The 20,503-nt window shown below is 40.5% G+C and overlaps 1 protein-coding gene across 3 annotated transcripts in view; it reads left to right on the top strand.

The window, feature by feature from the left end:
* Positions 1 to 20,503, top strand: part of MAP3K15 (mitogen-activated protein kinase kinase kinase 15) — a 161,358-nt gene that overhangs the window by 56,740 nt on the left and 84,115 nt on the right. For all 3 annotated transcript variants that reach the window (XM_055565235.1, XM_055565237.1, XM_055565238.1), the window contains exons 4-6: positions 12,279 to 12,472; positions 15,526 to 15,694; positions 17,700 to 17,806. In XM_055565235.1, coding sequence (XP_055421210.1) covers positions 12,279 to 12,472; positions 15,526 to 15,694; positions 17,700 to 17,806 — 470 coding nt within the window. The remainder of the gene's footprint in view (positions 1 to 12,278; positions 12,473 to 15,525; positions 15,695 to 17,699; positions 17,807 to 20,503) is intronic.

The following is a 20,503-nucleotide window of genomic DNA, read 5'->3' on the forward strand; positions in this document are numbered from 1 at the left end:
GTGATTGCTAGGAAGTAACCATGAGTCTTCCTCCTGTTCCCCATTTATCACCAACATACCCATAATGTTGCCACCTCTCTTTATAACACACCAGCATTTGCAGTGAGAGGTGTTTAACTCCAGTATCTAGTGTCCACAGGGACAGTCTCCAGCTGCTATTTTGCAGTAGGGTAAGTACTTTCATAAAATCTGTTATCAGGAATCATGAAACATCAGGCAGGTTAGTGTTAGACAAGGGTTGGCCCACCATTTGTTTTAGTATGACCTGTGAGCTTACAATGGCTTTTACACTTTTTAGCGATTGAGAAAAAAAATCAGAAGATGAAGAATATTTTGTTGTTGTTGTTTAGTCACTAAGTCGTGTCCAACTGTTTGCAACCTTGTGGAGTGGAGCCTGCCAGGCTGCTCTGTCCGTGGGATTTCTCAGGCAAGAATACTGAAGTGTGTTGCCTTTTCCTTCTCCAGGTAGTCCTCCCAACCCAGGGATTGAACCAGTGTCTCCTGCATTGGCAGGCAGATTCTTTACCACTGAGCCACTGGGGAAGCCCAAAGAATATTCTAGGACATGTGAAAATATGAAATTCAGATTTTTGCCCATAAATAGTTTCACTGGGCACAGCCATGCTCATGTGTCTGTGTCTTGTCTGTGGCCGCTTTCATGATTTAACAGCAGAGTTGAGTACTTGGAGAGTAGAGATTATATGGCCCACAAGACCAAAAACATTTACCATCTGGCCTTTTACAGAAAAAGTGTGCTGATGCAGTCTCAAGTATGATTGAGTGGAGCAGCGCTAATCATTTTTCCTTAACAAAGTATTTTAGGGCCTACAGACATCTCATCAGGGATATAGATGCCCTAGGAGGTGCAAAAGAGGGAGAGAATTTCAAGACAATTATTTGTATTTTGAATTTAGATAGAAAGAAGAATACCACCTGTCCTTGTGTAAGCAAATCTTATTCAAAAGGAAAACTAAAATGTCTATCACATATATTTTTGAAACTAGTTCCCCAATGTGGAGTTTTCCCAAGACTTCTGTTTGATCTGAAATTGTAGCATTCCGACAGTTGTCTCTGGGGTGAATGAATTTCTTTTTAATTTAGAAGAAGTTGTATTGCTCATTTGACCTCTCATTCTTGGTGAAAGTGTGCTTCCCAAGGTTATGTGTTATGCCAAATTATCCCATCACTTCATGGCAAATAGATGGGTGCCGGGGTCCAGCCCCAGCTGATCCAGGGTATTCGAAGGAGAGACGGCGTAGGCGAGGGTCAGGAAACAACTGCTTAATTACACTTTAATTAAGGATACAAAGAGTAATAGAATAAGGATAGCTCAGTGAGGAAATTCAGTGGAGAAAAGCGGCTGAAATAAGGATAGCTCAGTAGGAAAATTCAGTGGAGAAAAGAGGCTGAATAAAATTCCAAAGCAGGGAATTAACGTCACCTACGAAGGCCGCAGGCGTCCTCCCGTTCTCCCGAAGGAGAGGAGATACTAAGGCCTCCCCGGTCGGATCTTAGAAGCCCAGGCAAAATTAGTAGGCTTGACGAGCTTCCCCGCCTCAGAGGAAAGATTCAGCCAGAAGGTGAAAGAAAGAACGACATGGGGAGACCAAATTTCGGTGAACAAAAAAAGGGGCGTACTTTATTTTCCAAAATAGTTTTATACCTTAAGTTGTGCATAAAGGATAATGGGGAAAGGGGTGGAGTCATGCAAGGACAGCAGTTCCTGGTTCTAATTGAAGCCAGGCTTTCAAACTTATCATATGCAAAAGTTCAGGTGATTTACATCATCTTCTGGCCCGGAGGCCTGTTAACATTTTAAGAAACTTATTTTTCTCTAAAGGTGATTATTCCAAAGTCAGGCAGCAGCCTCCAAAAAAGCATTGGACAAAGCTGCATTTTACATTTCTATACACCCATTATATCAATCAATACACTGCCAAGGACACAGTAGGTAAGGAGTATGGAGACTTAGCAGCAAACATTGGCTCAACAAGTGAAAAAACCCTTCACCAATACAATTTCTAATCAATCTTTTAACTACTCAAAGGAATCTGTGTTTAGGCAGTTTAGAACATCTCCTGCCTCTCACAGTTGGGAGGCTCTGAACAATCACCTGTGGCTGGAAAAACCTATTCAGGCAGGCTAGAGGATTTCCAAAGGAGTTTGTAGGTTGAAACACTGTCACACCCAGGAATTATTAACTGGAGCTGTAAGCTAACTCTCTTTTCAGAGAGAGGTAGTGGGGGACAGCCCCCCGTAAAGTCAGAGGTGTAGGTGAAAGCACAAAGCAGAAAGTAGGCAGACTCTGGTTTTGGGGGTAGACGCTCGAGAATTTCCAGGGGGACTCCTGAGGCTCGATCCCGCCTTTGCATATGCCTAGCCTCCTTCCTCATGACCTTTGCCATGGGCGGAGTGCCTCACGCTGGCCCCCGGCAGTGATAGAATTCTAGTTGAGCTATTCCAGATCCTCACTCAATATGCAATATGCTGGCTCCCGGCAGATGGGGAAACAGTGACAGACTTTTTCTGGGGGGGCTCCAAAATCACTGCAGATGGTGACTGCAACCATGAAATTAAAAGACACTTACTCCTTGTAAGAAAAGTTATGACCAATCTAGACAGCATATTAAAAAGCAGAGACATTAATTTGCCAACAAAGGTCCATCTAGTCAAGGCTATGGTTTTTCCAGTAGTCATGCATGGATGTGAGAGTTGGACTATAAAGAAAGCTGAGTGCCGAAGAATTGATGAACTGTGGTGTTGGAGAAGACTCTTGAGAGTCCCTTGGACAGCAAGGAGATCCAACCAGTCCATCCTAAAGGAAATCAGTCCTGAATATTCATTGGAAGGACTGATGCTGAAGCTGAAACTCCAGTGCTTTGGCCACCTGATGCAAAGAACCGACTCCTTGGAAAAGAACCTGATGCTGGGAAAGATCGAAGGCAGGAGGAGAAGGGGACGACAGAGGATGAGATGGTTGGATGGCATCACCGACACAATGGACATGGGTTTGGGTGGACTCTGGGATTTGGTGATGGACAGGGAGGCCTGGGTGCTGCGGTTCATGGAGTCGCAGAGTCAGTCATGACTGAGCAACTGAACTGATGCCAAATTTCCTAGATAACTCCTTTAGTTTAACAAGTTAGGGGGGAAAGTCAGATGTATTACTGCTGGCATCAAATTCTTTAAAACTTAGTGAAGATATAGGAATTAACAAGTCAGAAATTTTAACATAGTGGCTTTTTGTAACAGTACAGACAAAAGATAGACTGTGATAGTAGAATGTCGTTTAAGAGCATATTGTAGTCCTCCAGATATGCTAAAAACTGAACATGGGCTTGAAAAAGTGAAAAGTGAAAGTCTCAGTCGTATCCGACTCTTTGCAACCCCATGGACTGTATAGTCCTTGGAATTCTCCAGGCCAGAATACTGGAGTGGGTAGCCTTTCCTTCCTGAAGGGGACCCTCCCAACCCAGGGATCGAACCCAGGTCTCCTGCATTGCAGGTGGATTCTTTACCGGCTGAGCCGCAAGGGAAGCCCAAGAATACTGGAGTGGGTAGACTTGCCCTTCTCCAGGGGATCTACCCAACCCAGGGATCAAAACTAGATCACCCACATTGCAGGTGAACTCTTTACCAGCTGAGCCACAAGGGAAGCCCAAGAATACTGGAGTGGGTAGCCTATCTCTTCTCCAGGGGACCTTCCCGACCCAGGAATCTAACTGGGGTCTCGTGCATTGCAGGCAGACTCTTTACCAACTGAGCTCTCAGGGAGCCCGAGCATGGGCTGAATGCTATTTAAAGGTAGTGTTTCTTTTTCTATTTCATGTTCAGTGCTCCCATTTCATTTAGTTTATGTTTTCTAACTTCTTTGTGTCTTTTCTGTTTTTCTTTCTCAAGCCTGTATCAAGCATAGTAGAAAAACTTTTGTATATGTATATATATGTGTGTGTATATATAGTATGTATGATATATATATATATATTTTAGAAATGTTATGAATTTTTTCCTAGCTAAATAATTTATGACATTTTAATTCCATTTGTTTGACTTAGTATAAATAGAATGGTAGGTTTCTAATTAATATTCACTCAAAACTTTGATATAGTTCCATATATTTTGGCATCTGATATTACTGCTAAAAGACTAGGAAGTTTATTATCTTAGTGATCTTTTTTACAAAAATTTGAAGCTCAAAACTTCTAATCCAGTTCTGAGAATATCAAGAAATACTATGTTGTCTAAAAAAAAACCCCAGAAAACATGTGATAACAGTATTATTAAGTAAAGTACAATTTTACAAATTTCACAAGATTTTATGCTAGTGTCCATTATTTATTTTCATACCTTATTCAAGATTCTGCTTTGTATTTAGTTGCATTGAGCAGTTTCAGCTGCGTGCAACAAATTCTGGTAAATTCTCTTTTCATTTTTATTCTGTTACAAATATTTTCTAATTTTCCTTGTTAGGGCTTCTTAGTTACACCCATCATTTAAAAGTGGACATTTAATTTCCAAATACAGAGGGGTTTTAAATCTTTGATATTAATTTTTCATTTTTTTTTAATTTTATTTTATTTTTAAACTTTACATAATTGTATTAGTTTGCCAAATATCAAAATGAATCTGCCACAGGTATACATGTGTTCCCCACCCTGAACCCACCTCCCTCCTCCCTCCCCATACCATCCCTCTGGGTCGTCCCAGTGCACTAGCCCCAAGCATCCAGTATCGTGCATCGAACCTGGACTGGCAACTCATTTCATACATGATATTTTACATGTTTCAATGCCATTCTCCCAAATCTTCCCACCCTCTCCCTCTCCCACAGAGTCAATAAGACTGTTCTATACATCAGTGTCTCTTTTGCTGTCTAGTACACAGGATTATTGTTACCATCTTTCTAAATTCCATATATATGCGTTAGTATAGTGTATTGGTGTTTTTCTTTTTGGCTTACTTCACTCTGTATAATAGGCTCCAGTTTCATCCACCTCATTAGAACTGATTCAAATGTATTCTTTTTAATGGCTGAGTAATACTCCATTGTGTATATGTACCACAGCTTTCTTATCCATTCATCTGCTGATGGACATCTAGGTTGCTTCCATGTCCTGGCTATTATAAACGGTGCTGCGATGAACATTGGGGTACACGTGTCTCTTTCCCTTCTGGTTTCCTCAGTGTGTATGCCCAGCAGTGGGATTGCTGGATCATAAGGCAGTTCTATTTCCATTTTTTTAAGGAATCTCCACACTGTTCTCCATAGTGGCTGTACTAGTTTGCATTCCCACCAACAGTGTAAGAGGGTTCCCTTTTCTCCACACCCTCTCCAGCATTTATTGCTTGTAGACTTTTGGATCGCAGCCATTCTGACTGGTGTGAGATGGTACCTCATAGTGGTTTTGATTTGCATTTCTCTGATAATGAGTGATGTTGAGCATCTTTTCATGTGTTTGTTAGCCATCTGTATGTCTTCTTTGGAGAAATGTCTATTTAGTTCTTTGGCCCATTTTTTGATTGGGTCATTTATTTTTCTGGAGTTGAGCTGTAGAAGTTGCTTGTATATTCTTGAGATTAGTTGTTTGTCAGTTGCTTCATTTGCTATTATCTTCTCCCATTCTGAAGGCTGTCTTTTCACCTTGCTAATAGTTTCCTTTGATGTGCAGAAGCTTTTAAGGTTAATTAGGTCCCATTTGTTTATTTTTGCTTTTATTTCCAGTATTCTGGGAGGTGGGTCATAGAGGATCCTGCTGTGATGTATGTCAGAGAGTGTTTTGCCTATGTTCTCCTCTAGGAGTTTTATAGTTTCTGGTCTTACGTTTAGATCTTTAATCCATTTTGAGTTTATTTTTGTGTATGGTGTTAGAAAGTGTTCTAGTTTCATTCTTTTACAAGTGGTTGACCAGATTTCCCAGCACCACTTGTTAAAGAGATTGTCTTTAATCCATTGTATATTCTTGCCTCCTTTGTCGAAGATAAGGTGTCCATATGTGCATGGATTTATCTCTGGGCTTTCTATTTTGTTCCATTGATCTATATTTCTGTCTTTGTGCCAGTACCATACTGTCTTGATAACTGTGGCTTTGTAGTAGAGCCTGAGGTCAGGTAGGTTGACTCCTCCAGTTCCATTCTTCTTTTTCAAGATCGCTTTGGCTATTCGAGGTTTTTTGTATTTCCATACAAATTGTGAAATTATTTGTTCTAACTCTGTGAAGAATACCGTTGGTAGCTTGATAGGGATTGCATTGAATCTATAGATTGCTTTGGGTAGTATACTCATTTTCACTATATTGATTCTTCCAATCCATGAACATGGTATATTTCTCCATCTGTTAGTGTCCTCTTTGATTTCTTTCACCAGTGTTTTATAGTTTTCTATATATAGGTCTTTAGTTTCTTTAGGTAGATATATTCCTAAGTATTTTATTCTTTCCGTTGCAATGGTGAATGGAATTGTTACCTTAATTTCTCTTTCTGTTTTCTCATTATTAGTGTATAGGAATGCAAGGGATTTCTGTGTGTTGATTTTATATCCTGCAACTTTACTATAGTCATTGATGAGTTCTAGTAATTTTCTGGTGGAGTCTTTAGGGTTTTCTATGTAGAGGATCATGTCATCTGCAAATAGTGCGAGTTTTACTTCTTCTTTTCCAATTTGGATTCCTTTTATTTCTTTTTCTGCTCTGATTGCTGTGGCCAAAACTTCCAAAACTATGTTGAATAGTAATGGTGAAAGTGGGCACCCTTGTCTTGTTCCTGACTTTAGAGGAAATGCTTTCAGTTTTTCACCATTGAGGATAATGTTTGCTGTGGGTTTGTCATATATAGCTTTGATTATGTTGAGGTATGTTCCTTCTATTCCTGCTTTCTGGAGAGTTTTGATCATAAATGGATGTTGAATTTTGTCAAAGGCTTTCTCTGCATCTATTGAGATAATCATATGGTTTTTATTTTTCAATTTGTTAATGCGGTGTATTACATTGATTGATTTGCGGATATTGAAGAATCCTTGCATCCCTGGGATAAAGCCCACTTGGTCATGGTGTATGATCTTTTTAATGTGTTGTTGGATTCTGATTGCTAGAATTTTGTTAAGGATTTTTGCATCTGTGTTCATCAGTGATATTGGCCTGTAGTTTTCTTTTTTTGTGGGATCTTTGTCAGGTTTTGGTATTAGGGTGATGGTGGCCTCATAGAATGAGTTTGGAAGTTTACCTTCCTCTGCAATTTTCTGGAAGAGTTTGAGCAGGATAGGTGTTAGCTCCTCTCTAAATTTTTGGTAGAATTCAGCTGTGAAGCCGTCTGGACCTGGGCTTTTGTTTGCTGGAAGATTTTTGATTACAGTTTCAATTTCCATGCTTGTGATGGGTCTGTTAAGATTTTCTATTTCTTCCTGGTCCAGTTTTGGAAAGTTGTACTTTTCTAAGAATTTGTCCATTTCTTCCATGTTGTCCATCTTATTGGCATATAATTGTTGATAGTAGTCTCTTATGATCCTTTGTATTTCTGTGTTGTCTGTTGTGATCTCTCCATTTTCATTTCTAATTTTATTGATTTGATTTTTCTCCCTTTGTTTCTTGATGAGTCTGGCTAATGGTTTGTCAATTTTATTTATCCTTTCAAAGAACCAGCTTTTGGCTTTGTTGATTTTTCCTATGTCTCTTTTGTTTCTTTTGCATTTATTTCTGCTCTAATTTTTAAGATTTCTTTCCTTCTACTAACCCTAGGGTTCTTCATTTCTTCCTTTTCTAGTTGCTTTAGGTGTAGAGTTAGGTTATTTATTTGACTTTTTTCTTGTTTCTTGAGGTGTGCCTGTATTGCTATGAACTTTCCCCTTAGGACTGCTTTTACCGTGTCCCAGAGGTTTTGGGTTGTTGTGTTTTCATTTTCATTCGTTTCTATGCAAATTTTGATTTCTTTTTTGATTTCTTCTGTGATTTGTTGGTTATTCAGCAGCGTGTTGTTCAGCCTCCATATGTTGGATTTTTTAATAGTTTTTCTCCTGTAATTGAGATCTAATCTTACTGCATTGTGGTCAGAAACGATGCTTGGAATGATTTCTATTTTTTTGAATTTACCAAGGCTAGCTTTATGGCCCAGGATGTGATCTATCCTGGAGAAGGTTCCATGTGCACTTGAGAAAAAGGTGAAATTCATTGTTTTGGGATGAAATGTCCTATAGATATCAATTAGGTCTAACTGGTCTATTGTATCATTTAAAGTTTGTGTTTCCTTGTTAATTTTCTGTTTAGTTGATCTATCCATAGGTGTGAGTGGCGTATTAAAGTCTCCCACTATTATTGTGTTATTGTTCATTTCTCCTTTCATACTTGTTAGCATTTGTCTTACATACTGCAGTGCTCCCATGTTGGGTGCATATATATTTATAATTGTTATATCTTCTTCTTGGATTGATCCTTTGATCATTATGTAGTGACCTTCTTTGTCTCTTCACAGCCTTTGTTTTAAAGTCTATTTTATCTGATATGAGTATTGCTACTCCTGCTTTCTTTTGGTCCCTATTTGCATGGAAAATCTTTTTCCAGCCCTTCACTTTCAGTCTGTATGTGTCCCCTGTTTTGAGGTGGGTCTCTTGTAGACAACATATGTAGGGGTCTTGTTTTTGTATCCATTCAGCCAGTCTTTGTCTTTTGGTTGGGGCATTCAACCCGTTTACGTTTAAGGTAATTACTGATAAGTATGATCCTGTTGCCATTTACTTTATTGTTTTGGGTTTGAATTTATACACCGTTTTTGTGTTTCCTGTCTAGAGAATATCCTTAAGTATTTGTTGGAGAGTTGGTTTGGTGGTGCAGAATTCTCTCAGCTTTTGCTTGTCTGAAAAGCTTTTGATTTCTCCTTTATACTTGAATGAGATCCTTGCTGGGTACAATAATCTGGGCTGTAGGTTATTTTCTTTCATCATTTTAAGTATGTCTTGCCATTCCCTCCTGGCTTGAAGAGTTTCTATTGAAAGATCAGCTGTTATCCTTATGGGAATTCCCTTGTGTGTTATTGTTTTTCCCTTGCTGCTTTTAATATTTGTTCTTTGTGTTTGATCTTCATTAATTTGATTAATATGTGTTTTGGGGTGTTTCGCCTTGGGTTTATCCTGTTTGGGACTCTCTGGGTTTCTTGGACTTGGGTGATTATTTCCTTCCCCATTTTAGGGAAGTTTTCAACTATTATCTCCTCAAGTATTTTCTCATGGTCTTTCTTTTTGTCTTCTTCTTCTGGAACCCCTATGATTACTGGCTAGCCCACTCTCTCCACTATTGATTCCACCTCATCTCATTTGGGTCACCTCTAACTCCCTCCTCCCTCTTCTCTTCTCCATGTAACGCTGTGAACCTCTCTGAGTGACCCTCACAGTAGAGAAACTTTTCATCTTTAACGTAGATGTTTTATCAATGGTGCTGTATAGAAGGAGAAGTTTTGAAACTACTGTAAAAATAAGACCGATAACTGGAAGCAGGAGGCTTCAGTCCAAACCCTGACTCCAGGGAACTCCTGACTCCAAGGAACATTAATTGACAGGAGCTCATCAAACGCCTCCATACTGACACTGAAACCAAGCACCACACAAGGGCCAACATGATCCAGGGCAAGACATACCAAGCAAATTCTCCAGCAACAAAGGAACACAGCCCTGAGCTTCAAGATACAGGCTGCCCAAAGTCACCCCAAAACCATAGACATCTCATAACTCATTACTGGACACTTCATTGCACTCCAGAGAGAAGAAATACAGCTCCACCCACCAGAACACCGACACAAGCTTCCCTAACCGGGAAACCTTGACAGGCCACCTGTACAAACCCACACACAGCGAGGAAACGCCACAATAAAGAGAACTCCACAAACTGCCAGAATACAGAAAGGACACCCCAGACTCAGCAATTTAAACAAAGGACACCCCAGACTCAGCAATTTAAACAAGATGAAGAGACAGAGGAATACCCAGCAGATAAAGGAACAGGAAAAATGCCCACCAAACCAAACAAAAGAGGAAGAGATAGGGAATCTACCTGATAAAGAATTCCGAATAATGATAGTGAAATTGATCCAAAATCTTGAAATTAAAATGGAATCACAGATAAATAGCCTGGAGACAAGGATTGAGAAGATGCAAGAAAGGTTTAACAAGGACCTAGAAGAAATAAAAAAGAGTCAATATATAATGAATAATTCAATAAATGAAATTAAAAACACTCTGGAGGCAACAAATAGTAGAATAACAGAGGCAGAAGATAGGATTAGTGAATTAGAAGATAGAATGGTAGAATAAATGAATCAGAGAGGATAAAAGAAAAACGAATTAAAAGAAATGAGGACAATCTCAGAGACCTCCAGGACAATATTAATTTTTCATTTTAATATTTCTCATTTAAATGCTTCCTCCTCTGTAATCACCCTCTGTGTTTTTTCAGTCTTCTAAGTTTACTGAGGCTTTCAATGGCTAAGTCAAAGATCTCTCGGTAAATGTCACAGTGGACTTGAAAATACGTGGGTTATTTTCAAATATCTTTTGATACTGATTTCTTTTTTGCTTGTATACTTTTTTTTAATTTAATTTTATTTTTAAACTTTACATAATTGTATTAGTTTTGCCAAATATCAAAATGAATCCGCCACAGGTATACATGTGTTCCCCATCCTGAACCCTCCTCCCTCCTCCCTCCCCATACCATCCCTTGGGTCGTCCCAGTGCACCAGCCCCAAGCATCCAGTATCGTGCATCGAACCTGGACTGGCAACTCGTTTCATACATGATATTTTACATGTTTCAATGCCATTCTCCCAAATCTTCCCACCCTCTCCCTCTCCCACAGAGTCCATAAGACTTTTCTATACATCATTGTCTCTTTTGCTGTCTCGTACACAGGGTTATTGTTACCATCTTTCTAAATTCCATATATATGCATTAGTATACTGTATTGGTGTTTTTCTTTCTGGCTCACTTTACTCTGATTTCTAACATAATTCCACAGTGATAAGAGAACCAACTCTGTATGATTTCAGTACATTTAGACCATGAATTTTTTGCACCTGTTTTATGTCCCTGCATATGTTCCAGTGTCTCCTAGTTATATATAGTCTATGGGAACTTGAATAGAATTTGTATCCTACTGTTGTGTGAAAATTCTATTAATCTTAATTATGTTGAATTGGTGCTTTCCTTCTACTTTTCTGTATCTTCATTCTATTAATACTTGAAAGTTTGATAAACTCCAACTAAAAATTTATCTATTTAGAATAATTGTAATATATAGTAGAACTATATGTAACTTTCTTGTATATTTTCCAAGTCTCCTGTAAATGTGTTATCATACTTTCATAATTTAAAAACTGAAAGAGTAAAAAAAAAAAACTAAAGGTAGCATTTATGCTTTAAAAATGGTTACAATTTGACTATGAATCATGATTATTCCATAGAAAAAGCATAGTTTTACTTGAGTATTATTTGACAATGTAAAAATTTTTAAACAAAATATTTTCCCCAAAACATCTCTGGGACTAATTATATCTGTTAATATCTGCTTCCTGCAAAACAGTTTCTACTCAACAAAGTTTATAAATAATTCACCTGTGGTTAAATTATCAAATAATAAGGCTTTTCCTGCTGCTGCTGCTGCTAAGTTGCTTCAGTCGTGTCCTACTCTGTGCGACCCCATAGACGGCAGCCCAACAGGCTCCCCTGTCCCTGGGATTCCCCAGGCAAGAACACTGGAGTGGGTTGCCATTTCCTGCTCCAATGCGTGAAAGTGAAAAATGAAAGTGAAGTCGCTCAGTCGTGTCCGACTCTTAGCGACCCCATGGACTGCAGCCTACCAGGCTCCTCCATCCATGGGATCCTCCAGGCAGGAGTACTGGAGTGGGATGCCATTGCCATGCCAAAAGAAAGTAAATTAAACCTTTACATTTTACTTCTTGGTTATCATTGGGCTGAAGTTCCCTCTGATTTGGAGGATATGTAATGAAATATAATTTCTGGGAATTAAAAACCTAAAATCTCTGCCAGTGAAATTCAGAGATGTATACTGCTCAGTTCAGCATTGAAAACCAAATTTTTGTTGTATGCCCATGTGTTAGAGCTTGTGAAATGGAGTGGTTTCCTGTTTGCATCTGATAGATTCATAGTCATATTGTGCAAGTAGTTGTTCATTGTCAGGCATTTTCTCCTTTCCTGTCCCACCAAGGTTCCACCTGCCCAAATCCACAGCTGTGCTTCTGCATTGTTTATTTTGTGAAACATTTTTGTTTCTTTTTTCCAGGCATCCAGTGGAAATTATTATTTCATCCCATACATCATGACACCATGCGCTGATTATTTTTGCTGTGAGAGTGATGCCCAGCGGCGTGCCTCGGAGTACATGCAGCCCAACTGGGACACTCTCCTCGGTCCACTGTGTGTGCCTCTGGTGGACAGGTTTACTAGCCTTCTCAAGGACATCCATGTGACCTCATGGTAATTCCCATCAACTGTCCTCAACCTTGGGAGCTTGACCAAAATTTTCCCTTCGTGTCCATGGAGGTGATGTACCTTCAAGAGACCATAGTGCCCAGAGAGTGGGGAACTCCAACCAGTCATTTTAAAGTCATCCTGGAATCCAGGGTTTCACACTGGCTCACTGCATTGGGCTGTTGAGGTGTAGCTGAAAGAGAATGAAACTGGAGTTGAGGTCAGGGTTCAGTTTGTGTTTGGTTCCAGCTCCTTACGCAACCTTGACAAATAGCTTTTCTGTAGCTGTTTTCTCATCTAGAAAGGAACTTAAATCATTGATTTTCTTTAATGCACTTTCAACTCTGACATTCTGTGTTCTAAGATCATTTCTGAAGGTGAGTTCCTGCCCACCGCCAATCAGCTGTTGAGGTTGTTAATGTGTCAGCAAAGTTATTCCAAACATTAGCCCCTTTGCTATACAAGTCAGGGTATATTGAGTCAAGCTGAAGCCATCCTGACCACAGTGTGCCCTGGGACATGTTCTTGGTAGATTTATGTCAGAGAAGGTGTGGAGCAATAATTCAAGAGCTGACAGGTTTGGGTTTGAATCCTGGCTCAGGCCGTCCTTCACTGTGTAGCCTTGGAACAGTCAGCTCACCTCTTGGAGCCTCAGTGCTCAAGAAACCAGCCCTTGAAATATCCCTGTTTTGAAACTTGAAGGCAGAAAAATTATTCCACTTAAAGAAAGAATTCAGATTTCCTTTGCCTGTAGCCAGTTTAAAGGATTTACTCCTGAAAGTTAAGTCACAAGGAGAAGGATTTGTCTTTCCAAAACAAATGAAAATCCAAAGCGCTGGCAGAACTGACTTGAAGTATAAGGGCCACACGTCCCTCTGGCTTGCGCTGTGGTCCCCCAAACTGTGGAGCATTACTACTCTGGGGCTGGTGGGAGGTGCATGCTTTTTCACAGTCTGTTCTCCTTTTCTATCCTGTCACCTCTTTTCTGGACACACAGTTTCTGCTGCAGGTTGTAATGGGAAAAGAAGACTGGCAACTCAGGTATATGTGACCACATGCCAATCTAGAAAGTAAACGGGGCACCTTTTGCAGCACATCCCTCAAAAACCTCATTCAGACCCAGCTTGCTAACTATTTTCTTACTGCACAGTGAATATTCTAGTGAGGTTCAGGGAGAAAAGTCTCCCAGGATCATTTTTTCAGGTCTGACGAGGAAGTAGGCTAGCTTGAGTCTGCCAGATGAGCAAGGTGTCTGCAAGAAGTGGCCTCAGGTTTGTTTCTCATTCACTTTATGTATGTTTCAGTAGGAAGACAAGTCTTTCAATTTGGTTTAATTTCAAAGAACTTGAAATACCTGTTGGTTGATTCCACCCCTTGAACTCCCAGATACCTGGCAAGGGTTAGTGAGAGGGTAAATGATGCTAATGATTGAAAACATCTGTAACAGGGATGGCAGACAGATTTTCAGCTCAAATGCCAACTTGCATAGATTGATGAAGGCCACCCGGAGCCCTGTGCAGAAAAGGGATTTGGAGCCATTTCCAAGTTCACACTTATTAGCAGTATCTTTCCTGGTTACCAGAGGCAGAAATGGCTGCATGTTTATTACATACATGTTGTCTCCAAGCCATACTTAATTCAGTGTTTTGTTTATTTACTTACAGGTTACCATTCTTACTAGGTTTCTTAGTTTATTGAAACTATTTTTCAGAGTTCCCCTTGAAAACAAGACTAAAGTGTACATTTTTACTTGACAGAAGAAACTAATAACACTTTAATAGCTTTTGATGCCTTTATAGTCCAGCAAATGGACAGTGGCTATCAACCAACTTAATTATTCATTTGATTAATCATAGAATTTTAAACATTAGTAGAATCTACTAATTTGCTCATCATTGAGGTAATAAGCAAGAGACAAGGAGATAAAAATTAAAGCAATGCACTGATACTTTTATATCAGAGCACTTTCACTTTACTTAAGTGAAAGTAAATTAATTTCACTTAATTACTGAAATGTTGAGATTTATTATAAGCATTGGACCAGGAAGTGTACTGTAAACACTTTTTTGGACAGAGTTTTGTAACAATTAAAATCAACATTGGTTATTCTTTGGTATTGTTTCTCATTCTCTGAAGACTATTACTTGTTAAACTTGTTCTTTTTAAGAAACAGCCTAATTTTACTGTCTACAGTTAAATCGTTTCAGCTATGTAATGGGTTGACAGTATTATAACTTGGTCATGCCAAGTCTCCATAGAAAAAAAATTGCTTGGAAAGTAGACAACATATTTAAATTCATCTATTTTAAACCAAGTACTGAATACTAGCATTGGTTCTTGGAGGGGCTATGGTGAGACATTCCAGTGTGAATTTAAACTGCTTTAAATGTTGTAATACATCCCTGTTATTATCTGGATGCCCACATAAAGGAAGTTCTGTGTCTTCCATTAGGAAAGCATTCTGGCTGTCAAAAATGACATAGAGAATAGGGGGTGAAAGGCAGAGGTGGTCTGCAGGCGTCCAGGCATGGCTTCTTGTATTGCTCCTGGACACTTCCAGATTTTGTTTCTCGACCAGTTGTAAAAAGCTTTGTGATTACTAGCTGGGGATACCTGAAAGATACATCTTAAAGACATTCATCTTACTATGTCTCATGGCTTTGGACTTTTGTTTGGCTTTGTGAAAAATCTCTTAATGGTGGGGGAAGTTACTCTTCAAGTGAAGTACTTTCTTGTCCTCTGTGTGTTTGAAAATACAGGAGGAGAGGGGATGGGGTGGGGTAGCTAGTGAGTCCTGTGTGTTATCCAAATACATCGGGGATCAACTTTGAAAATATTTTCAAGGTCATAATGAACTGATTTTCTTTGTAACTGTTGAGTGGTTAGGTTTTTGCAAAGTGACACTCACAAGTAGGATGTGCTCCCCATTGGCTGATCCTGGGAGGCTCAGGTGTGGGCAAGGCCTAAGTCATGTCCATGAGAGCTAGGTTTGTTTGGGCTGCAGCACAGTCCTGGATGCTTGTAGACATGACTGGAGCTTTTCTTGTTTCCCTCTCCAGTGCTTATTACAAAGAAACCTTGTTAAATGACATCCGGAGAGCCAGAGAGAAATACCAGGGTGATGAACTGGCCAAGGAGCTGGCTCGGATCAAACTCCGCATGGATAACACTGAGGTTCTGACCTCAGACATCATCATTAATTTACTGCTGTCCTATCGTGATATCCAGGTATGCCATATGCTTATCTGAAGCTAACACAATTCTTCCCTGACATGGGGAATTCCTTGTATGAAGTACTCATACACTAGATGTATGGTTAGGTAGCTGTTTTATAGCCAAAATGGGAATGTGGCTGGGTCACAGGTCACTATCTTTTGTGGTAGAAACGTTGCAGAAGGTTTTGTCATGTCAGAAGGGTGCTCCAGCAAATTCTTAGATATGGTACCACTTAGTAAAAGGAGTTCAGAATTTAACAATTTATATGCAGTTTGTGCTAGGCGTTGTTCCAAGCCCTTTGTAAGCCCTAATTCACTTAATCCTTTTCAGAAGCCTATGGGGTGCACAGTCTGATTATTCCCATTTTAAAAATGAGGAGCATGAGGTACAGAGAAGCTAAATAACTTGCCTAAGGTCACACAGCAGTTGGCAAAAGTCAAGATTCAAACTGAGGCAAGCAACTCTGTTGTCCTTGCTCTTAATGCCTCTCCTCTTCTACTTCCTTTAGGCCTTTGTCACTTCCTTCTTTGTTTAGCTCTACCTGTTAGTGAAAGGGAGAGCAGGAGTAACAGAGGCATGTCCAGGAATCAGGGGCTGCAGGGCTTTATTCTAAGACAAGGGGCAGAGACTTCTGGAAAGTCCTGAAGACAGGATTTGTAGAATATGGTACCATGGAGGAAAGCAATAATTTCCCCCCTCCAAGTTTAATGCCGTGAAGCCATTTCCAAGATGTCTTGTCTTCCTTCCCTTTGGAGGAACACAGAGCAGTGTACATAACCAGTAGAATTCTATCAGTGCAAAGCCATATTGGAGGTTGTTGGCCACAGGTCTTTAGACGAGAGAGGCTTCCATTTATGACCTGAGCCAAGAACAAGAGTCAACCACTTAAGGAACTCATGCCCCTGGTGACAAACAGATGCATCTAATTGATTTTAATAGCAGATGCTATTAGAAATTATGCTGACTGAGTGATGCCCCATGGAACAAGAGAATGGGAAGGACCTTGTTTGAGGTCTTTCTTCCATTGAGCGGCTGGCTTCCTTCTGCCCGTGCTTTCACACATCTCTACTCTTTATAACCTTCCCTTGGTGGGACTCTTAGGCTCAAAGATGAGTCAGAAGCTTCTTGCAGTACTCTGCTTTCCCTTTCCTTGGGTAGCAGCATCAAAGTGTAATGCCACAAAACAGGCGTGAGATTTCGGTGGGAAGTCCTCGTCTGCTAACTGTGGCCAGCTGTCAGCAAGTTGGCCAGTAACAGTGATTCTGAGTTGGCTGAAAGGGTAACAGATGGCACTGCTCACAGGGGATACAGCCGAGACGAAGACGGTAGCAGTTTTTCCCTGGGTAATTATGCAGTTTAGAGCCGTGGTTCTCAAGCGGAGGACATGTGGCAGTGTCTGGAGATATTTTGGGTTGTCACAACTTGGGGTGGGGGGGTAGAGTGCTACTGGCACCTAGTGGGTCAAGGTCACAGGTGCTGCTTAATATCCCACGATACACAGGACAGCCCCCACCATAAAGAATGATCCAGCTTCCAAATGTCACTAGTGCCAAGGCTGAGAAACTGATTTAAATGAATTGGAATGTTTCTGACAAAATAGGAAGCCTTGGGATATTTCCTCCCTTTATGTGGCAAATGACTGTAAGATTTCTTATATATTTACATCCAGTTCATTTTAACCCACAGCCCTGCCAATGGTGATAACTCTCCTATGCTCAAAATGTGGTACCTTTTCCTAGCTGCTTGGCTCATTCGTTTATCATCTTTGAATCTAACTTCCTTTCCTTGGTCCTTTTGTGACCTCGGAGAGCAGGGATTCTTCCTCTGTCTTCTCTCATCCATCTTGTTGTTGTTTTTAATCTCATTGCTCTTCTTTTAAGGACTTTAACTTCACTGAATACTGCCTGTAGGGAAGGGCCTATATTTAAATACTGAGGTGGTCTCATGTTTATAACTGTTTAAGAAACCCTGCAAAGAGCTGCGTTTCCTCTCTCACCTTGGGACCTCTTGCCAACAGGACTATGATGCAATGGTGAAGCTGGTAGAAACACTGGAGATGCTGCCTACGTGTGATTTGGCTGACCAGCATAACATTAAATTCCACTATGCGTTTGCACTGAATAGGTAAGAGTGATAATGTATGGATAGAGTTTTGAAGCAGGCCAGCTGTTAAATTCTGCTTCCTTTTTTTCTTCTGTTTTAAAATTGTAATATTATTGCTTTACAATGTTGCTAGTTTTCCACTGTACAACTAAGTTTATCAGCTATATGTATGCGTGTATCCCCTCCCTCTTGAGGCTCCCTCCCACCCCCTAACCTACCCTTCCGGGTCATCACAGAGCACCAGGCTGAGCTCCCTGTGTTGCACAGCAGCTTCTCATTAGCTATTTTACACGTGGTAGTGTGTATATGTCATTGTTATTCTCTCAGTTTGTCCCGCCCTCCCCTTCCCCCACTGTATTCACATGTCCCTTCTCGACGTCTGTATCTCTGTTTCTGCCCTTCAAATAGATCCATCTGTACCATTTTTCTAGATTCCACAAATATGTATTAATATATGATACTTGTTTTTCTCTTTCTGACTTACTTTACTCTGTATGACAGATTCTAGGTCCATCAACATCACTGCAAATGACCCAATTTCATTCCTTTTTAGGGCCAAGTAGTATTTCATCATATATATATTGTCTCACATCTTCGTTATCTATTCCTCTGTTGATGCACATCTAGGTTGCTTCCGTATCCTGGCTATTGTAAATAGTGCTGCCTTGAACTCTGGGGTACATCTGTCTTTTTGAATTATGGTTTTCTAAAGGTGTACAACCAGTAGTGGGATTGCTGGGTCATATCATTCCTTTACTTTGAGTTTTTTAAGAAACCTCCATACTGTTCTGCATTGTGGCTGTACCAGCTTACACTCCCACCAACAGTGTAGGAGGGTCTCCTTTTCTCCATACCCTCTCCAGCATTTATTGTTTGTAGACTTTTTGATGATGGCCATTCTGACTAGTGTGAGGTGATACTTCATTGTAGTTTTATTTGCATTTCTGTAATAATGAGTGATGTTGAGCATCTTATATTCTGTTTCCTTCTTTCATTCAACCCTCATTGAGTATGAGCCAGATCATGGCTGAATGCCAAAGTTAAGAAAATGGACATGACATGATCTTAACCTTTAGGGACTTGTCTTTGGAGCATATATTCTAGCTGTGAGGTCAGACGTGCACCTAAACCCCTACAGCTCAGAGTGATAAATGTCTTGATGAATACCGCAGCATAGTAGAGGGAGAAAGTCATTCTGCTTTGGGGTTTTCAAGAGGCTTCTCGGGAGTCTTTTGGGCTGGGTTTTGAAGACTTAGTAAGAATTGCCTCATGGGCGGAGGAGACCATGGGATGGGGTTGAGGAAGAGGCCACTCCACGTGGCCAGAAGTGTGAGCAGAGAGTTCTTCAGGTGTGGGGACCTCCAGAATACGAGCTTATAGGTGCAGCAAATGTGTGCAGTGAGGCAGAGTGTGGAGGATGGGACTGTGTTGTGACAGGACTGTATATATACCAACGAGGAGCTGAAAATGTCTCATAGACTGTGGAGGTAGGGGGCTAGTTTAACAACAGGATTAACATTGAATGATGGGGAAGGGGGCTGCTGTCTTCCTGTACTAGTGTAATCTGAATTACTAGGCTACGTAGAGTGTGTGAAACTTGAAAATTCCTGCCTGGAGACCCTGAGCCTCAAAAGCTTATTGCTAGGGGTGTCAGCTAAGATGCTGTAGTATAGAGACCCCAAATGCAGTGATTGAAATTTCTCTTTCACATAGCAGTCTAGAGGTGAGTGGACCAGGCTAGTGGCATAGGAGTTGTTCAGGGATCTAACTTCTGCCCATTTTGTAGCTCTTTCATTCCCAAGAGTGTTGTTCTCTTCTAGTTGAAGCAGTCTCTGCTTTACTCTTTGTTCCAGCCTGATGAAAGGAGTAGTGTGGAAGCCCAGTTAAGCTGTTTCCTTTAATGCAAGTAGAATTTGCATGGGCCACTTCCACTGACAATCTGTTGGTGAGAGCACAGTCATGACCCCTATCTAACTATAAGGGAAGCTGGGAAATGGAGTCTCTCACTGAGTGGCCATGTGGAGAATAACTAGGAGTTTGATGCATCTAATCTCACAAAATCCAAGCTGCCTAAACATCTTAGCCCTACAGTTACTCTTCCTCCACAATAAGATACAGAAAGAGGGATGGCATTGGGTGAACATAGTGAGAGCTACATACAAATACACTTCCTGCTGGGGCTAGGAATCACTCATGTTTGAATCACACCGCCAAAAACTTGAGGATATTCAAATGTGGCTTGAGAATCAGAGTTCTGGCACCTTCTTAACCCTCCGTGGCAAACATCTTCCTTAGGGAATGAGTACAGTGAGGGTTGATGGGGACCAAGTTAGAGGACACATGCATCTGATTTCTCAGAGGCTTGGCTTTGCTTCAGCAGCTGGATTAAGCTGTAGATGATGGACTCGCCACTGGCAGCATCTGCATGGGAGCAGCCACACAATCTATGGCTTCAGAATTCTTGTAACACATATGAGGGAACATCTCTCTTTTGTATTGAAGTATATAAAGCACACAGGCAGTGAAGTGTGTAGATCTTTATACAACTTGAATTTTAACAAACAGATATACACATGTAAACAACACCCCTATCAAAATATGAAATAGTTCCACCCCTGCTCTAGAAGTTCCTTTGTTCCCCTTTGCAGGTAGTCCCCACCCCTCTACAGGCCCCCACTCTTCATATATTGCAACCTCTGTCTCCAGAGATGAGTTTTT

This window comes from Bubalus kerabau, chromosome X, assembly GCF_029407905.1.
Source record: "Bubalus kerabau isolate K-KA32 ecotype Philippines breed swamp buffalo chromosome X, PCC_UOA_SB_1v2, whole genome shotgun sequence".
Classification (NCBI taxonomy): Eukaryota; Metazoa; Chordata; class Mammalia; order Artiodactyla; family Bovidae; genus Bubalus; species Bubalus kerabau.